Below are 15,599 nucleotides of genomic sequence, written 5' to 3'. Positions count from 1 at the left end.
ACTGAAATTAAAATAAGTAGGATATCTACTTGTTAGTAGTCTAACTTTATCTATTCTCATTACTCTCCCCTTAGTATAGACAAATGCAATGTTGGCAGTCTTATAGCTAGCCGATATCTATTGTTGAAGACACCCTAAAAACTTCTATAGCATTGCTATTGGAACAGAGTTAAACCAATTTTACACTCGACAAGTCAGGTGCGCTTGATTTCAGTTTTTCTAGTAGCGCACCTTATAAAACGGCAGAGAACATGTTGACGATATGCAATCTGTGAACATGTTGATGAGCAAGTTAGAGGCATACAATACAAACTTCAGTCCCAGGTTTCAACTAATTATCTGCGGCACGCAAAGTCCAAACAAACTAGAATTTTCTGCTACGCTACAAGGAGTAAACAAAGAGATCGGTGAACAATATCTACTAACACAGTAGAAGATATAAAATGTTGTGAATACTGGTTCATGTGAACTTCTGGACAAGATGACAGTAGGCTGGAGAAAAATTGAGCGTGCGAAGTTGCTCCATCTCAGGTTACAATTGCTAGTGGTCGCTGCTTCTGTACCATGGCCTGGTGCTTCTGCCCAGCTATGTGAAACTCGTAAACTTTTTGGCTGTTAACGACAACATTGCACACCGTGCAGATTTTCACTTCGCCTTGAGCTGCTCCAGCCTCAAGCACTCGCCTCTTCTTCACCTCCAGTTCTTCCGGGCTTGCCGCAGAGGAGCTCTTCTTCTTTGGCTGTACAGATGGTACCGTACAGTTAGTGACAGCAGCAGGTGCCATAGTTGGTCCAATGGCGTTACTTGGGGGCTTTACTGGTTTAGGGGTGATGGAGTCTTGCAACTTCTCCAAGTTTTTCTTGTGCTTCTTCCCCTGCTTATGGATCATGAGAACCTCTAGGGTATCGCACTGGATCTTGCAGACTTCACAAGTTGCTGGTTGCACGACCTTCGGCTTTTTCTTTATGTGTTTCCTCAGAATATTCTTTGGTGGAGGATGACCAAAATGGGCATTCCACTGAACATGGTGCATGCCTGGGGCTGTAAGTGGTGTCATTCCATTGGAAGCTCTTGTGGCTGCTGCCTACAGAGCGCCCAAAAATGCCACGAATGAGAAAGAAAGTATATCAACTAATTAGCTGATGCAATTAAGGATAACTAATCTGAGCAACATAACTGTACACATGATGTGACTGATTGTGCCCACTTATCAAATATAATGCACATCGACCAACCAATGATTTACACAGAACAGAGGATAATGACGTTGTAAAAAGATTGAACTTCACAAAGTGTCATGTGTGCACAAAATGCCACAAATGCATAGTCGCGAAAATCAATAGCAGGTATGGGGAATTAAAAATGGCAGATACCTTTTCCACAAAAAGCATGAATAAACAACATCACACATACAGTCGTCATCCAAATATCACAGAAAGAATGCAGAAGGCAAATAAGCTAAACAGTATGCTCTATTGAACAATTTGTCTTTGGTAAATAACCTGCAAAGCTTACAGAAGGAGACAACCAGCATGCTGGGATAAAAAGAAAAACAATTCTAAATTTCCATTACTTTGTATTTATTATGTCTGAACTCTGACTTTATACCAAAACAAGGACTGCACGTATTTGGTTGAAGACCACTTTTAGAGTCTAGATGTTGTCATCAGGAACTACCCTGAGCTCAACATCAACTCTACCGAACATTACATGAAAACAAGGTATTGTATTTTGAGGGCACAAATAAGACAAAATTCAGCACTTCGTGTGCTATGTTATGAGTTCTAAGAAGCAACAAATATCTATGTAGGTGCCCATTGCATTTCAATTATTTCCTTAGTATTTCAGTAGCAGTATCACTATGGCTTTGACTCAGTAACCTAAGACTCAAGTTTATGGGATCCAACAAATACGTTGAATATTAGACTAATGTGCCCAAATATCCAACCAAGGGGTAGCTTCTGATCAAGGCAAATTAAGCAATGGTAGAACTTGAATTAGACAGCAACCAGAAGAGAGGAATTTCAACCTTTTTTCTTTGCTGTCCTATTATCCAGACGCTGCTAAAACCAACATAAATACACACATGTACAGAGAAAGAGAACAGCCAACCACCACCTCCTATACTGCAATTAGCTGTACTTCAGCCCATGCGAAGCAGTGTAGCATTGCGAGCATTACAGCAGTACAGAAAAGCAAGCAAGACCATCTCAGCCGTGCAGAAAGCAGCTGAACTTGAAGTGCGATTGCTAAGCCAAGACCAGGAACAGGTCCTACTTCTAGTCAAAGTAGAAGATGCTTGCATGGAACAAGGCGTCTACCTTTTCATACTTTGGTTAGCACAACACGAATACAAACAAGAAATAAAAAGTAAAATCAGACAGTCATCGGTAAAACCTGATGATCTAGAACACATAAATTCTGGGTCAGTTGCGCATCGCTTCTGTCAAACAGCAACCACAGGGAAGCAAGAGTACTGAAGTGAAAATACTCCATAAACGTGCTTACAAGCTGTGTCCTTAGATTTGCTAAGGATAAAATCATACAGAAAGGTGCGTACATACTGTGTTCATATTTTTGCTTAGGAAAAAATCCTACAGAAAAATGCTTACATACTATGTTCTTAGATACGACAGGGATGGGACTATGATCCCAATTGTTATCCACATGTATTGATATGCTGGACCATATTTTCTCAAGTTGTGCAATCCAATAAAATGTACAATAGCACCAGATAAGTGCATCTGTGCGCCATTTGCAAAAAAGCCTATACATAGAAATTTACAATCCAATATAATGTGAAATATCACCTTATTCCTACAATTATTTTAAAAGAAATAAATATATGTTCTTCAGTTAACTTCACAGGCAAACACTTTCTGATTGGCCATAAGTGACCGGTCTCTCTGACAGTTTCCTCTTTTAAACAAAAAAGGGGCCTTTTCTAGCACATAACAAATAGCCCTCTAAATAGCAGTGACATCATACAGTGTAATAGAAGCTACCAATGTCCACTACTCCAATGACTTATTGAAAAGCAATCGAGTACCAAGGAAACAAGACATCCCGTCTCTATCGTAAAACCATATTGCAATTGACATTATCAGTCTTGTCATATGGATGGCTCACAATAATAGTATTGAAATACGGCAAAAATAATAGTATTGAAATAGAAAATCTTCAAAGCAGTTATAGTGCTAAACTATGTAACCAAATGAGACGAGCCAGAAGCCATGAAACCAGAAGGTGGCAAGTCTGGGTGGTATGTGACATAGCTGCACTGCATCTCCTGTCATGTCCCATTGTGAAGGCGCCACATGTAGGCATGTTCTCGAGCAAAATGAAATTGCATAGATTTTTGCATGAGATAGAAGGATGGCCAAAATCCGTTCGAGGTTACCAGGTTGTGAGTGAGATGCAATGAAATCAATTGAATAAAACAGTGAACAGTTGGCATCATGCTTGCAGAGGCAGCAAGCACAACATTGTACCAAGAAAAGAAGCCCCGAGTCAATTAGAATCAACCAAAAAGCTATATGAATAACAGATCTGTCATGTTTTATCACCTGAAATGCACACCCATGGAACACAGATGGATAGATAAAATGTGACTATTCACTACTAGTTAAGGTCATAATCCTTGAAGACATTGGAGACATAGCAATCCCATCTTGTCACCGCATTTCTAGTCAAACAAAAAGAAAGGTCCAAACAAGGGAATTCAAATTGGAATATTATTACCTTTTACTTTGATGATGAATACAGGATAATTGCTATATCCAGACACCCTAGGGTTTTCCGCAATTCACAGGACATATCTATATCTCCAGAAAAGGGATCCCTTGATGAAAAAAAAAAACTACCCATAGGTACCCAAACCATCCCGTAAATGGAAAGGTTTATCTCCAAGAATGAGAAGAACTCAAAAGGACATATGACACCCCCATATATATACAGAGTCAGGGAACCCTGTGGAGGACAAGTCGAACAAGAGCCAATAGAAGTTGCTCAAACCTTTCGAATTGTCGAAAACACCCGAAGCCGAGCAAATATGTCGCTGACTAGATTTAGATCCATCTAGACTAACCACATACCCCTTTGTAACAGACTCAGATCAATACAAGAGAAACATGAAGTATGGTTATTATCCTCAAGGAGACTCGAACCTATATAAAAACCCCCGTGTGTTCTTCAATGATTCATCTACTTAAAGTATCTCCTATTTCTTCAACAAGTTCGTTAGATCAGTGGTTCACAAATCGTCGATAGCTAGCACTGTTCGTAAGGATCATGACAATAGGTTATGAATCGGATTTTCGAATGAGGGGTTCTACGATAACTTTACCTCTCTTCCTGTCGAGCCGGTGATCGATCGGGTGAATGTCAACGACGAACTTTCCAGCGACGATTCAAACAATGAGGTAAGCCGATTCAAACAATCCTTGTGTTACCGCTAAGAGGATCCCTTCTTCTATAAGAGGTTCTCATGCGCCCTCGATCACAGATCTGGCTACCCCAACCGGTAAGGATTGGATGAACTCAGCGATCGACTTGACGAAAGAGGTCATCATCCAAACCGATAACTCTCGTTTGGCCCCTAGTCGAAAACAGTGCTTATCGAGCTGACCATGCAATCCTCTGTCATGAGACGTGTTAGATTCAGAGAGGCATAACCCTTGGAACAAATCTTCCCGAGATGACAATCAGACGAATAACCGCCGCCGAGCCTCGCTAGTCAAAGGTCATCCGATCAGTGACTTGCGTGAGGTCATCAACGACCGACGAAGGCGCCCGAGGGCTTCTAAAGGGGCTTCGTCTACCCCTCAGCGATCTAATTAGGGAACGTCCCAACATCGATCAAATCGGGACCAATCTCTGACCTCCATAGCAAAAAAACTCTCGATGTTGATGGAACCAAGTAGGACGCCATCAACGGATATCTGACATTCTCTCCAGATCTATGGAACGTAAGTTGGCTAGTAAGATTCCATCCCAGGACGATCGAGAAATACAATGGAAGTACAAACCCCGTTAAGTTTTTCTAGATCTATACCACGACCATCCAGACGACTAGTGAGAACAAGAAGGTAATGACAAATTACCTCCCTACCACCTTTGAAGGAGCAACAATGACATGGTTGACCAACCTATCGCCGGGAACAATCTACTCGTGGGAATAGTTTGCAATGTATTTGAAGCCAACTTTCAGGGTACATACGTTCACCCCAGCATGAAAAATGACCTCTACCGTTGCGAGCAGACGAAGAACGAAACCTTGCATGAGTTCCGCTTCAACAATATCTGGAACAACATCCCCAATGTCTTCGACTACGACGTCATACAAGTATTCACCCAAGGGTCAGGAGCTGCAGAAGCGTTGAAGATATCGCCATTCAAGAGCCTGAGACGGTCAAGTAACTCATGAAGATCGTCTATGAGTCCGCTAAGGCTAAAGACGTGCTTCTCTTTGTCAAGGAGAAGACTCAATGCATCAAGTACCTTCAACCCGGGCTCAAGGACGACAAAGCAAAGGCCAAGCGCAAGAACATCAAAGGAGGTACGGGCAAGAAAAATAATTCTGAGGAAGTTTTTGTAGATCTGCCTAATACCTGTCCTGACAAGTGTCCTGGTTCCTCCTGAGGCAAGAGCTCTACACCAGGCTCCGACGATCACAACGGTAAGCCTTGGTGTGAACTCCCAGATCGACAACCACAACCTCCACGAGTACCGCCTTTGGAAGAAGATGATCAAAGCAGAGGAATGAAGGCCCAGGTCGCGGCCCAAAGTAGGGATTCCAGCTCCAGCGACAGTGAGGATAACATGGATCCGATGTCTTTTCATCCGGACATGAGGACGATCGACCACATGTTCAATGGTTCTACATTCTAAGTCCAAAATGCAATACAAGATATTGGCCCAATAAGTCTTAACTACTATCCCCAAAGGTTGCCAGACCGTTAAGCGGTCAAACATTGAAATCTTCTTTTGCTAACAAGATTACCCTAATAACTTCGTATGGCCAAGCTGCTTCCCGATAATAATCGAGCTTACGATAAATAATTGCAGGATCACTCGAGTTCTTATCGATGAAGGAAATTCTCTAAACATCCTCTTCGCTAACACACTCGAAGGGATGCAGATCTCACATTCTGCTATTAAGCCGGTTACTCAAGCCTTCCATGGTATAGTGCTCGGATCTTCGGCCACCCCTATCGGGTAGATATCGCTCTCTGTTATCTTCGGGAAGCATAACAACCTCCGGACAGAAAAATTATGTTCGATGTGGTCGACTTCGAGACGGCATACAATACCATCTTAGGAAGACCTACTCTCACCAAATTCATGGGAACCATACTTTACGCTTATCAATGCGTGAAGATCTCGAGACACGAGAGTCATCGCCGTCTAGGGCTGCCTGAAAGCAGGTCTACATTGTGACAAACAAAGTCTGGACATGGCCACACAACATCAACCCGACAAAGAGACGAAAAATTCAAGACCTAAGGCCATCGTGAATTCCTACGATGAAGTCAAAGCAGTTCCTTTGAACTCAATACAACCATCCAAGACCGTTCAGATCGGCTCCAACCTGGATTCCAAATAGGAACTCTGGGCAAACGCCGACGTGTTCACCTGGCAACCGTAAGACATGCCCGGGATCCCCAGGAAGATGGTTGAGCAGAAACTAGCTATTGGATCCAACGCAAAGCTAGTCAAGCAAAAACTCTGACAGTTCGCACCCGACCGAAAAGAAGTCATTAAAGAGGAAATCGAAAGGCTCACCGACGCAGGTTTCATTCGGGAAGTGGATCACCCCGAGTGGCTTCACAAGCCCCATCATGATCAAAAAAACAAACGGCAAATGACGAATGTGTGTCGACTTCACTGATCTCAACAAAGTCTACCCTAAGGATGCTTTTCCTCTGCCACAAATAGATCAGATAGTCTTTTCCTCTGCCACGAATAGATCAGATAGTTGACTACACCTCTAGCTCGACTACCTAAACCTTCTCGATGCCTACCCCGGTTATCACTAGATTAGCACACATCTAGAGGATGAGGAGAAGACCTCCTTTACCACTTCGTTTGGAGTCTATTGCTATGTTAAAATGCCCTTCGGATTGAAGAATATCGGTACCACATACCAACGGGGAATGCAGATAACACTCCATGATCAAATCGACCAGAATATCGAGGCCTACGTCAATAATCTCGTTGTCAAAACCAAAAAAAGGAAGATCTCATCTCTGACCTACAAAAAAACGTTCAACAACCTGCGCAAGAATCGAGTCATGCTAAACCCGAAGAATTATGCATTTAGAGTCGACGCAGGGAAACTGCTCAATTACCTGGTGTCCTACAGAGGAATAGAAGTCAATCTCAGGAAGATCAAAGCTATTGAAGAGATGCAACCTCTTAAGTCAGTGCGAGAAATTCAAAGACTAACCGGATGTATGGTGGCCCTTAGCCGGTTATTTCTCGACTCGGAGATCAATGACTTCTCTTCTTTAAGTTACTAAAATAACATGACAAGTTTAAATGGTCAAAAGAGGCAAATGAGGTATTCAAAAATTTGAAGAGGTATCTTTCTTCTCCCATGTGCTAATCACTCTCAACCCTAATGAATATTTGCTCTTATACATCGCGGTCAGACCACATGTTGCAAGTGAGGTATTGGTGGTGGAAAGAGAAACACAAGACAAACAACAAAAACCAGCGACCGATATACATCAGTGAAGTGCTCCACCGTTCTAAAGAACGCTATCCGCAAGTGCAGAAGCTACTATATGTTGTTCTAATGGCATCTTGTAAGATACGACATTACTTCTAGGCTCATAAGATTACCGTACCATCAATATTCCCACTTAGCGAGATCCTGCACAACAGAAAGGCAATCGGCCGAATCGCCAAGCGGTCGATTGAACTCGGAGAATTCGACGTCCGTTTTGTGCCTCGAACAACAATCAAGTCGCCAGTACTCGCTGACTTCCTAGCCGAATGGACATAACCAGATCAACCCCAGAATAACTGCGGCAACTTACCAGATATATGGACTCTATTCTTCGACGGATCACTCACGCTTCAGGGTACAGGGGCTGGGATTATACTGATCTCTCAACACGAGAAAGCCTGCAATACGCTTTGCAGATCGATTTTCCAGCCACGAATAACGTAGACAAATATGAGAGTCTGCTCGCTGGACTCCAAGTAGCTTCTGCTCTTGGCATCCTCCGCCTACATGTGAAAGGAGATTTACAATTAGGGAAGCAGGTTAGCAAGGAGTATCAAATCTCGGATAAGACCATGACGAACTACCTCAGGAAGGTGAGGAAGTTAGAAATTTTTTTTGTCGAACTCAAGGTCAAGGATATCCCAAGGAAGGATAATTGCCTCGTTGATAGTCTTGCCCTCCTAGCATCCTCACGATCTGTAGGACAACTCGGGACTTCCATAGAGAAACTCTCGAAACCGTCTGTAAAATCATTAGAGGACACAACCAAATGAGTGATGGTCTACGAGACCTAAAACCAACTCGGGGGCTCGCCATGAATCGACACCCCAACAGGAGTCGTGGGGGAACTCATGTATACCTTTGTGGATGGCGCTCCCTATCGAAGAGGCGCTCATAGAGTACTCATGAAATGCATCTCTGAAAAGCAGGGTAGAAAACTACTCGAGAAAATCCATGAAGGGGTGTGTGAAGCTCACGCTTGCTTTCGAACCCTAGTCGGAAAGGTATTTTAGACAAGGTTTCTATTGGCTTATGACTCTCCATGATGCGATCGAGTTAGTAAAAAAGTGTACAAGTTATCAATTTCATATCAAACGAGTACATCAACCCGTTTAGGCCCTACAAACGATTCCCTTGTTGTGGCTATTCGTGACTTGAAGGTTGGATATTCTAAGGCCCTTCTCGGTAGCATCCAGAGGCTTCAAATTCCTATTTGTCATGATTGATACATGCACCAAATGGATTGAAACTGAACCAGTCGGAAAAATCACTTCGGCGGCTGCCAAGTTCATCATGGAAAGTGTCATGATAAGATTTGGCGTCCCAAGTAGGATCATCACCGACAACAGCACTCAGTTCTCCAGTGCGACGTTCATCGATTACTGAGAGGAACTAGGCACTACAGTCTACTTTGCGTCCGTGACACATCCACAAAGTAATAGACATATCGAACGGGCAAACAGTCTAGTACTTCAAGGAATCAAAACCCGTGTCTTTAACCACTTATCCGTCTATGCTAAAGCCTAGGCTTCTAAATTGCCTAACGTACTCTGGGCACTTTGAAAGACACCCAATAGGGCGACAGGTGAAACATCTTTCTTCCTAGTCTATGGGGCATATGCAATGTTGCTTTGTGAACTAAAAATCAAATCTATCCAAGACGAATTGTACGCCGACAAGGACAAAATCTCGAGAAGACAGGATGACCTCAACGTTCTCGAAGAAAAAAGGACACAAATGTTGATAAGATTAGCGCGGTACCAGCAAGCTCTCCAGTGTTACCACGACCAAAACATCTACAAAAGATCTTTTGAACCCAGAGATCTGGTTCTACGACTTGTACAAAACTAGAAAAACAAGCTATCTCCGAGTTGGGAAGGCTCCTATAGGGTGGTCGAATCTAACCAACCAAGGTCATATAGGTTAGCTATTAAGGATGGTCAAGTCCTTAAAAATTCTTGGAATATCGACCAACTTTGCAAGTTCTATGTGTAAGTATGTAAGATATATTTTGTAAATATTAGTTGTCGTATTATAATTTGAGACAATGCCTTAAAAAACTGAGATAAGCCACTATTTGAGCACTTATGCCTACACACGCACCCGGAATTCTAGACTGCCCATCCGAAAATCCTTCACCGATAACTAGTCAGGAGCTTTACGTACACTAGGACCACAAAACTTGTCGTACGCGACATATTTCTAATGAGAAGGAAAAAATATCTTTAGTTACCGCAAAAAAACCTTATTGTGTCCCCGAGTGCCTGAGAGCTAAGACGTTTTCCACTTATAGTCTGACCTAAGGTGATCGCGATGAACATTCCGATAAGAAACCCCGAAAACCCCCTAACCTACTCGGAAGAAACAAATGCCAAACACTTGTTTGAAATTTCCTTATATTCCCGAGATGATTCACAGTCATACACAATCATTGCAGTAGAAATAGGAACCTTTTATTTAACAAGATTTTGAGCTCTTTTATAGATAAGCTAAGGGAAAGAGTATTACAAGAAGCCCGAAAGATCTACTCGATGAAGAGGAATGAGAGACTTCCTTGATTCTCACCAACCACCAACGCCAACAGAGAGAATGGGATCATCGAGACCTACCCCCTGCTGAACTTGCCGGTGTCGCTGCCCGATCATCAACATCGATGACGATGGGCTTGGGAGAGGCATTGGCTCCCCACCGTCATCGTCGGTATCGCTGCTTCGGCTACTCCATCCAGTTGTCCTCGCCGAAATAACACAAGGACGGAGAGGATGAAGCGGCCGACGTCTTACCATCTTTAATGGAGACAATGCCAAACGCCTCTCTTTTCTTCGCCTTAGCCACCACCTCTTCTTTCTCTATTTCCACCTCCAAGAGGTCTCAGTCCACCTCATCTTGAACTGGAGACGCCAGGGGTTTGCCGTCTTTAACAGGGACATCACGAGTCGCCGTCTTCTCTTCAGCCTCGTCGGAGGAGACGTTTATAACCTCCACCACTGAACCAGATTCGGTGGGAGACGACGGCAGGATAAAGGGTGGGTACTCAGAGGAAGATGGGGAACAGTTAGAAGACAAAGGTGTGTATTCAGGCGAAGGAGGAGGTTCCATAATCGGATTCAGGTTTGATGCAATTGAGCTCCAGCACCCGAGGTTTACATAAGCCAACGGGTCAAGAGATGCATCGCTTCATCTCCCAAACATTAATTCCGGGTGCGGCCACATTATGAGCCACAGACGCCCAAGCGATACGTGGTCATTGAGGCTATGTCTTTTCAGTTGGCTCGCACAGACAAAGAGGCAATCGCCAGTGCACCCGTTTGTCCGCTAGATTTTTCAATACATGGGGTACAGTTGAAAAGACAGTACAACAACTCTTTCGTGCTCGTGATAGAGAATCTTAACACCACTACGCAAAATTTCCGCTGCAACAGTTCAACTTCCGAGCCTGGCCAACGATGAGTCTTACCTCCCTCGTACCTTTGCAAGGACGGAATGATATTTACGGGTAAATTAGAAAATCTACTCAGATGGAACACCTTCTCGAGGACTCACTTGAGAACTCGGAGGCATACGAAATCACGAGTAGGTGATATGAGAACCTAGAGAACCCAGTTAGATGCTTCACCCTAATCGGAGATCCAAGTCTTACTCGATGATGTGGTCGGACAAAAAACTTATCTTTGTTAGCCGTGTACTTGATCCGTCAAAGCCTCACTTCACGTACTGATTAGGGACTTGACGATGAATGCAGGATAATTGCTATATCCAGACAACTCAGGGTTTCTCGCAATTCACGAGACATCTTTATCTCCAAAAAGAGGAGGGATTTTTTTTTCTATTGTAATCCGCAAGATGACCCTTCTCCCCGCAACGATAGCACATAACGTTTTTCCCATACTTGCGCGGTGAGGCTTTCCGGTATAGCGTCGCGTCGGTCACTTTCGCAGGATGGTCTCCCCATGGGAAACTCGATGATTCGATTGACGGAAGGGTGCGGCGCCCCGAGCTGGCATCCCTGGATGAAAGAAACTACCCGTAGATACCTAAAGCATTCCATAAATAGAAAGGTTTATCTCCAAGAACGGGAAGAGGAACTCCAGATGATGTACGACACCCCCATATATATACGGAGTCAGGGGCCTGCGAAAAACAAGTCGAACAAGAGCCAATAGAAGTTGAAAAAGTTGCTCAAACCTTTCGACAAGCCAGAAGACACCCGAAACCGAGCAAGAAAATCACCGACTAGGTTTAGATCCACCTAGGCTAGACACATATCCCTTATAACAGGCACAGATCAATACAAGATAAACATGACGTAGGGTTATTATTCTCAACGAGACCCGAACCTATATAAAAACCTCCATGTGTTCTCCTATGATTCGTCTACTCAAAGCATCCCCTATTTCTTCAACAGATTCATTAGATCGACAGTTCACAAATCGTCAACATACTTAATGCAGCATATAGAATTATGTACATGCTTGTAAGAGTCATAATGATATTGAACCACAAATGGCCAAAAAAAGGTTTGACATGGTATCATCTTCCATTGGGCAACATAATTTCACATCCTCCAAAAAATTTGAATTGAAAAAATTTGGATTTCACTATGATCTAAACTACAACATTGTAGACACATGAAGGTAACAAACAATATATAGTGAAGTTATGTATGCAAAATGAGTTCTAGCAAGTGTAGGCTGTGCTGACCTAACAATGGAAATGAAGAAAGAAATGGATATTGGTAGACCAGATACATGGATGTTAAATCATTGTTATGTGCATACATGTGGTTAAGCACCATTACAAGAGAATGTGGGCTTTTCTGCAGCTGTGAAAACAAGAAAAAGTGATTTTCTGTAATTTACTCAAAATAATCATGTGAATCAACAGTCAGTGGACAGGTTTGATGTACAATGGGGATATTAAAGGCACAGGATACAGTGCTCCAATGTTGTCTCGGTCCCTTTCTTGGGTCGTAATGGAAACTAGTAAGACAGCTCTCTTTGCTGATATTATCATATTCAGAAGATTGGGTAGGTATCACACCCTTGGCAGCCTGCCGGGGCCAGGAGCTCTTCTGCCATACTGCTGATGAAGGCTTGTGAGGACAGGTTAGAGAATAGAGAGCTTCTTCGTTACCAATTTATGCTTCGCACCAATGGGTTGCCTTCCCATCTATATAGATAGGACTAAACAATTTCAACCAATAGATCGAATGCAATCTAAATATCAATCTCATCAGTAATCAAATGGCTTAAGAACTAAGCAGTGCAACTAATTCGAAATTTGAGAATTATCTCCAAACAATCCAAGATAGATGGCGCCACACATAGCATGCAGTAGTGTTACAAGTTGTGCTACAGTGCAGTACAAGGCCTTGACCTGAACAGTCGACCGTGCTCTCAATAGCCCTTCTGGACATTGCTTGCATCTCCATCTCCAGCTTGTTTCCATCCAAGAGAAAAACAGCTTTTTAAAAAAGAAATTCTCTAGTGTGGTGGTCTAGTTCCTTTATAATGTGACCTTGTCCCATCACTATTTGGTATTGGTTAACCTATCTCGTAATTAACAGTTTTCCTACCATGACACTTTTAGCCAAGGCTGGAGAAGGATCATTGCATTTCTTTGCCAGTATGATAAAATTCGCAAATGCAACCTCAAAATGAGTTCCTTTTCCTAAACTGCGAAAGTGGTAAAAAATTCCCATTATGTCATGTACTCATGTGGTCATTTATTAATCAAAACAAGGGTCTGACAAAAACCTATATGTGCTCATTTATGATTTAACACATGTAACCAAGTGATGCCTTTCTTGCACAAGATGCATGAAAGTACGAAACAGTTTCCATACTACTTCATTTTGTAGCTAGGCTAAAAGAGATGTGATTTTGTAGCACAATAATTCCTTAAATCCAGAACTAAATAATGCGAAAAACAATATTGTCAAGGAGCGTGAACCAGGCAAACGACATTGATCTGCTACATAACTGAAGTAAGCAATAAAATTACCCAGAGTTTTACCTCGCACAATTGTGTTCGCCTATCCCTATCTGATACAAATCGAAGCACAACTAATCACCCGGCATGCAAAACCATCAACAAGCCTGCGATTCCTACATAGCCCTTCGATTCGTAGCAAAGCCCTCTCAACATTAAACAGAAACCCTCACAAATCCACCTAAATTCGCCACATAAATCAACGAACTCGGTATCAAAACGTAATCATGGAGGACCTGACCTGCGCGTAGCGCTGGGGATCGAACCCGAAGTGCTTCCCCGCCTCTTTCCTGGTCGATTCCGATACCGCCGGAGCAGCCTGCGTCGCGGACGCAGCCGCGGCATGCTGAGACGCCTCCCCGGCGGTGAAGTAGTAACCCGCCAGGGCCGCCCCGCCGCCCGCTCCCGCGGCACCCGCCGGGGGAGCATAGTACTGGTACGACGCGTAGGGGTCGTACGATGCTGCATCAGCGGCCGGCGCCGTGGCAGGAATAGGGTAGTAGTAGGACGACGAGGCGGCGACGGCAGCGGCGGAGGGATCCGTGGCCGGGGCGGGTTGGTGGTAGGCGCCGAAGGGGTAAGGGTAGGCGGCGTAGGGGTGGGGGTAGTGCGCGAGGTGGGGATCGGCGACCGGTGGCACCGCCGCGGCGGCGGCGTGAGGAGCGGCTGCGGCGTAGTCCATGGTGCTGGTGCGGGGCGAGAGCGACCGTGAGATCGCGGCTCCGGGTGGGCGCACGAGGGGCAGTGTAATATCGGATCGTTTGTTTTTCTTTTCCTTTCCTGTGAAGAGTGTTTATTTGCACTTTCTTCCGAGTTGGTTCTTTCTTTTGGAGAGCGTGTAATGCCCGTTACATTCTTTACTGTATGGATCATATTTGCAGTTGAAAGAGATACAGGTTAGGTGAAAACATATTTGTTAAAAAAGATAGTGTTTGGTTAGTTGTATATGTGTGGATAGGATTAAACTGAGTTTCTGTTTGATGAGAAATAGTCACAATTAGTTCTTACTGGTGTCGGTGTGCTTGATTTTTTTCGCTCGTACCATTTCTGAATCCACTTATTCTGATTGCTATATTATAATTACATGTTGCCTTGATATAATACCCATGGTACATTGCCAGTGATGAAAAAGCTTGATTATACCATTCATGGCATATGAAATAGTCTAAATCTGAGGCATTTGTTATTTCTACAAATTATTGTAAGAATAGTTAGATGTGATCGCCCAGCCAGATATGTCAGGGAGAGGTCTCTCAAGTGCCATTGTATTTGGTTGGTACTTATTCACGCCATATCTGTTGGCCGGTTCAAACTGCTATCACTTTCAATGCATTATTATCTAAATTATGATGTCATTCCTCTCCTACTAGATGAATAACTATCTAAAATCAAATTATTTTGCAATTCTTATTTATATCAACTTTAGCTTACAAGCTATGTTTACCTTGCTAGAAAATAGATTTACCACCACGGTCTGATCATAACATCTTTTTATTGCATAACATAGTTCACTAGAAAGTATCCCTTAATGTGTAGTGCCCCCCCCCCCCTTCCGCCGTCGCCTCCATCAAGGGATGGACCTTCGAGTTAGAAGCAAAAGTGAGGTGGACGAGATAAAAATAAGAAGCCTCAAGGACACTTCACCGTCTCGAAGGTTGACCATGTTGCTCGACTTGTTGCTCCTAACAGCTATGGCAGCATATAAGATGCAATGTGGGCTAATTGCAAGGGATAGCGTGCCCATCACTATACTGGATTGGAGGAAGGTGGATCAATTGCATCCTATGAAGAATGAGAAAATGTGGCAAGAGCTTCTGAAAACGTTATTGTTTCTTAAGGGATCCCATGACACCGTACATTGAGATACTTTACTGA

At 43.4% G+C, this 15,599-nt stretch overlaps 1 protein-coding gene and 1 long non-coding RNA gene across 2 annotated transcripts; both read right to left on the bottom strand.

The window, feature by feature from the left end:
* Window positions 1–301: 301 nt before the first annotated feature.
* LOC133903083 (uncharacterized) lies at window positions 302–14,516 on the bottom strand. Its single transcript, XM_062344435.1, has 2 exons — window positions 13,966–14,516; window positions 302–1,085 (listed from the first exon to the last, which is right to left on the bottom strand). Exons 1-2 carry the CDS (start codon window positions 14,404–14,406, stop codon window positions 528–530), a joined length of 999 nt encoding a protein of 332 aa, XP_062200419.1. The 5' UTR covers window positions 14,407–14,516; the 3' UTR covers window positions 302–527.
* LOC133903084 (uncharacterized) lies at window positions 12,144–13,959 on the bottom strand. Its single transcript, XR_009907199.1, has 2 exons — window positions 13,749–13,959; window positions 12,144–12,902 (listed from the first exon to the last, which is right to left on the bottom strand). It is a non-coding gene; the product is annotated as an uncharacterized LOC133903084 (long non-coding RNA).
* Window positions 14,517–15,599: the final 1,083 nt, after the last annotated feature.

Source organism: Phragmites australis, chromosome 21, assembly GCF_958298935.1.
Source record: "Phragmites australis chromosome 21, lpPhrAust1.1, whole genome shotgun sequence".
Lineage (NCBI taxonomy): Eukaryota > Viridiplantae > Streptophyta > Magnoliopsida > Poales > Poaceae > Phragmites > Phragmites australis.
The sequence above is the reverse complement of the archived record's forward strand: the minus strand, read 5'-3'. Positions and strand labels throughout refer to the sequence as shown.

Coding starts and splice junctions, on each gene's coding strand:
- LOC133903083 (XM_062344435.1), bottom strand. CDS start 14,406: ATGGACTACGCCGCAGCCGCTCCTCACGCCGCCGCCGCGGCGGTGCCA. Junction 1,086..13,965: donor ATCCCCAGCGCTACGCGCAG/GTCAGGTCCTCC, acceptor GGCGCTCTGTAG/GCAGCAGCCACAAGAGCTTC.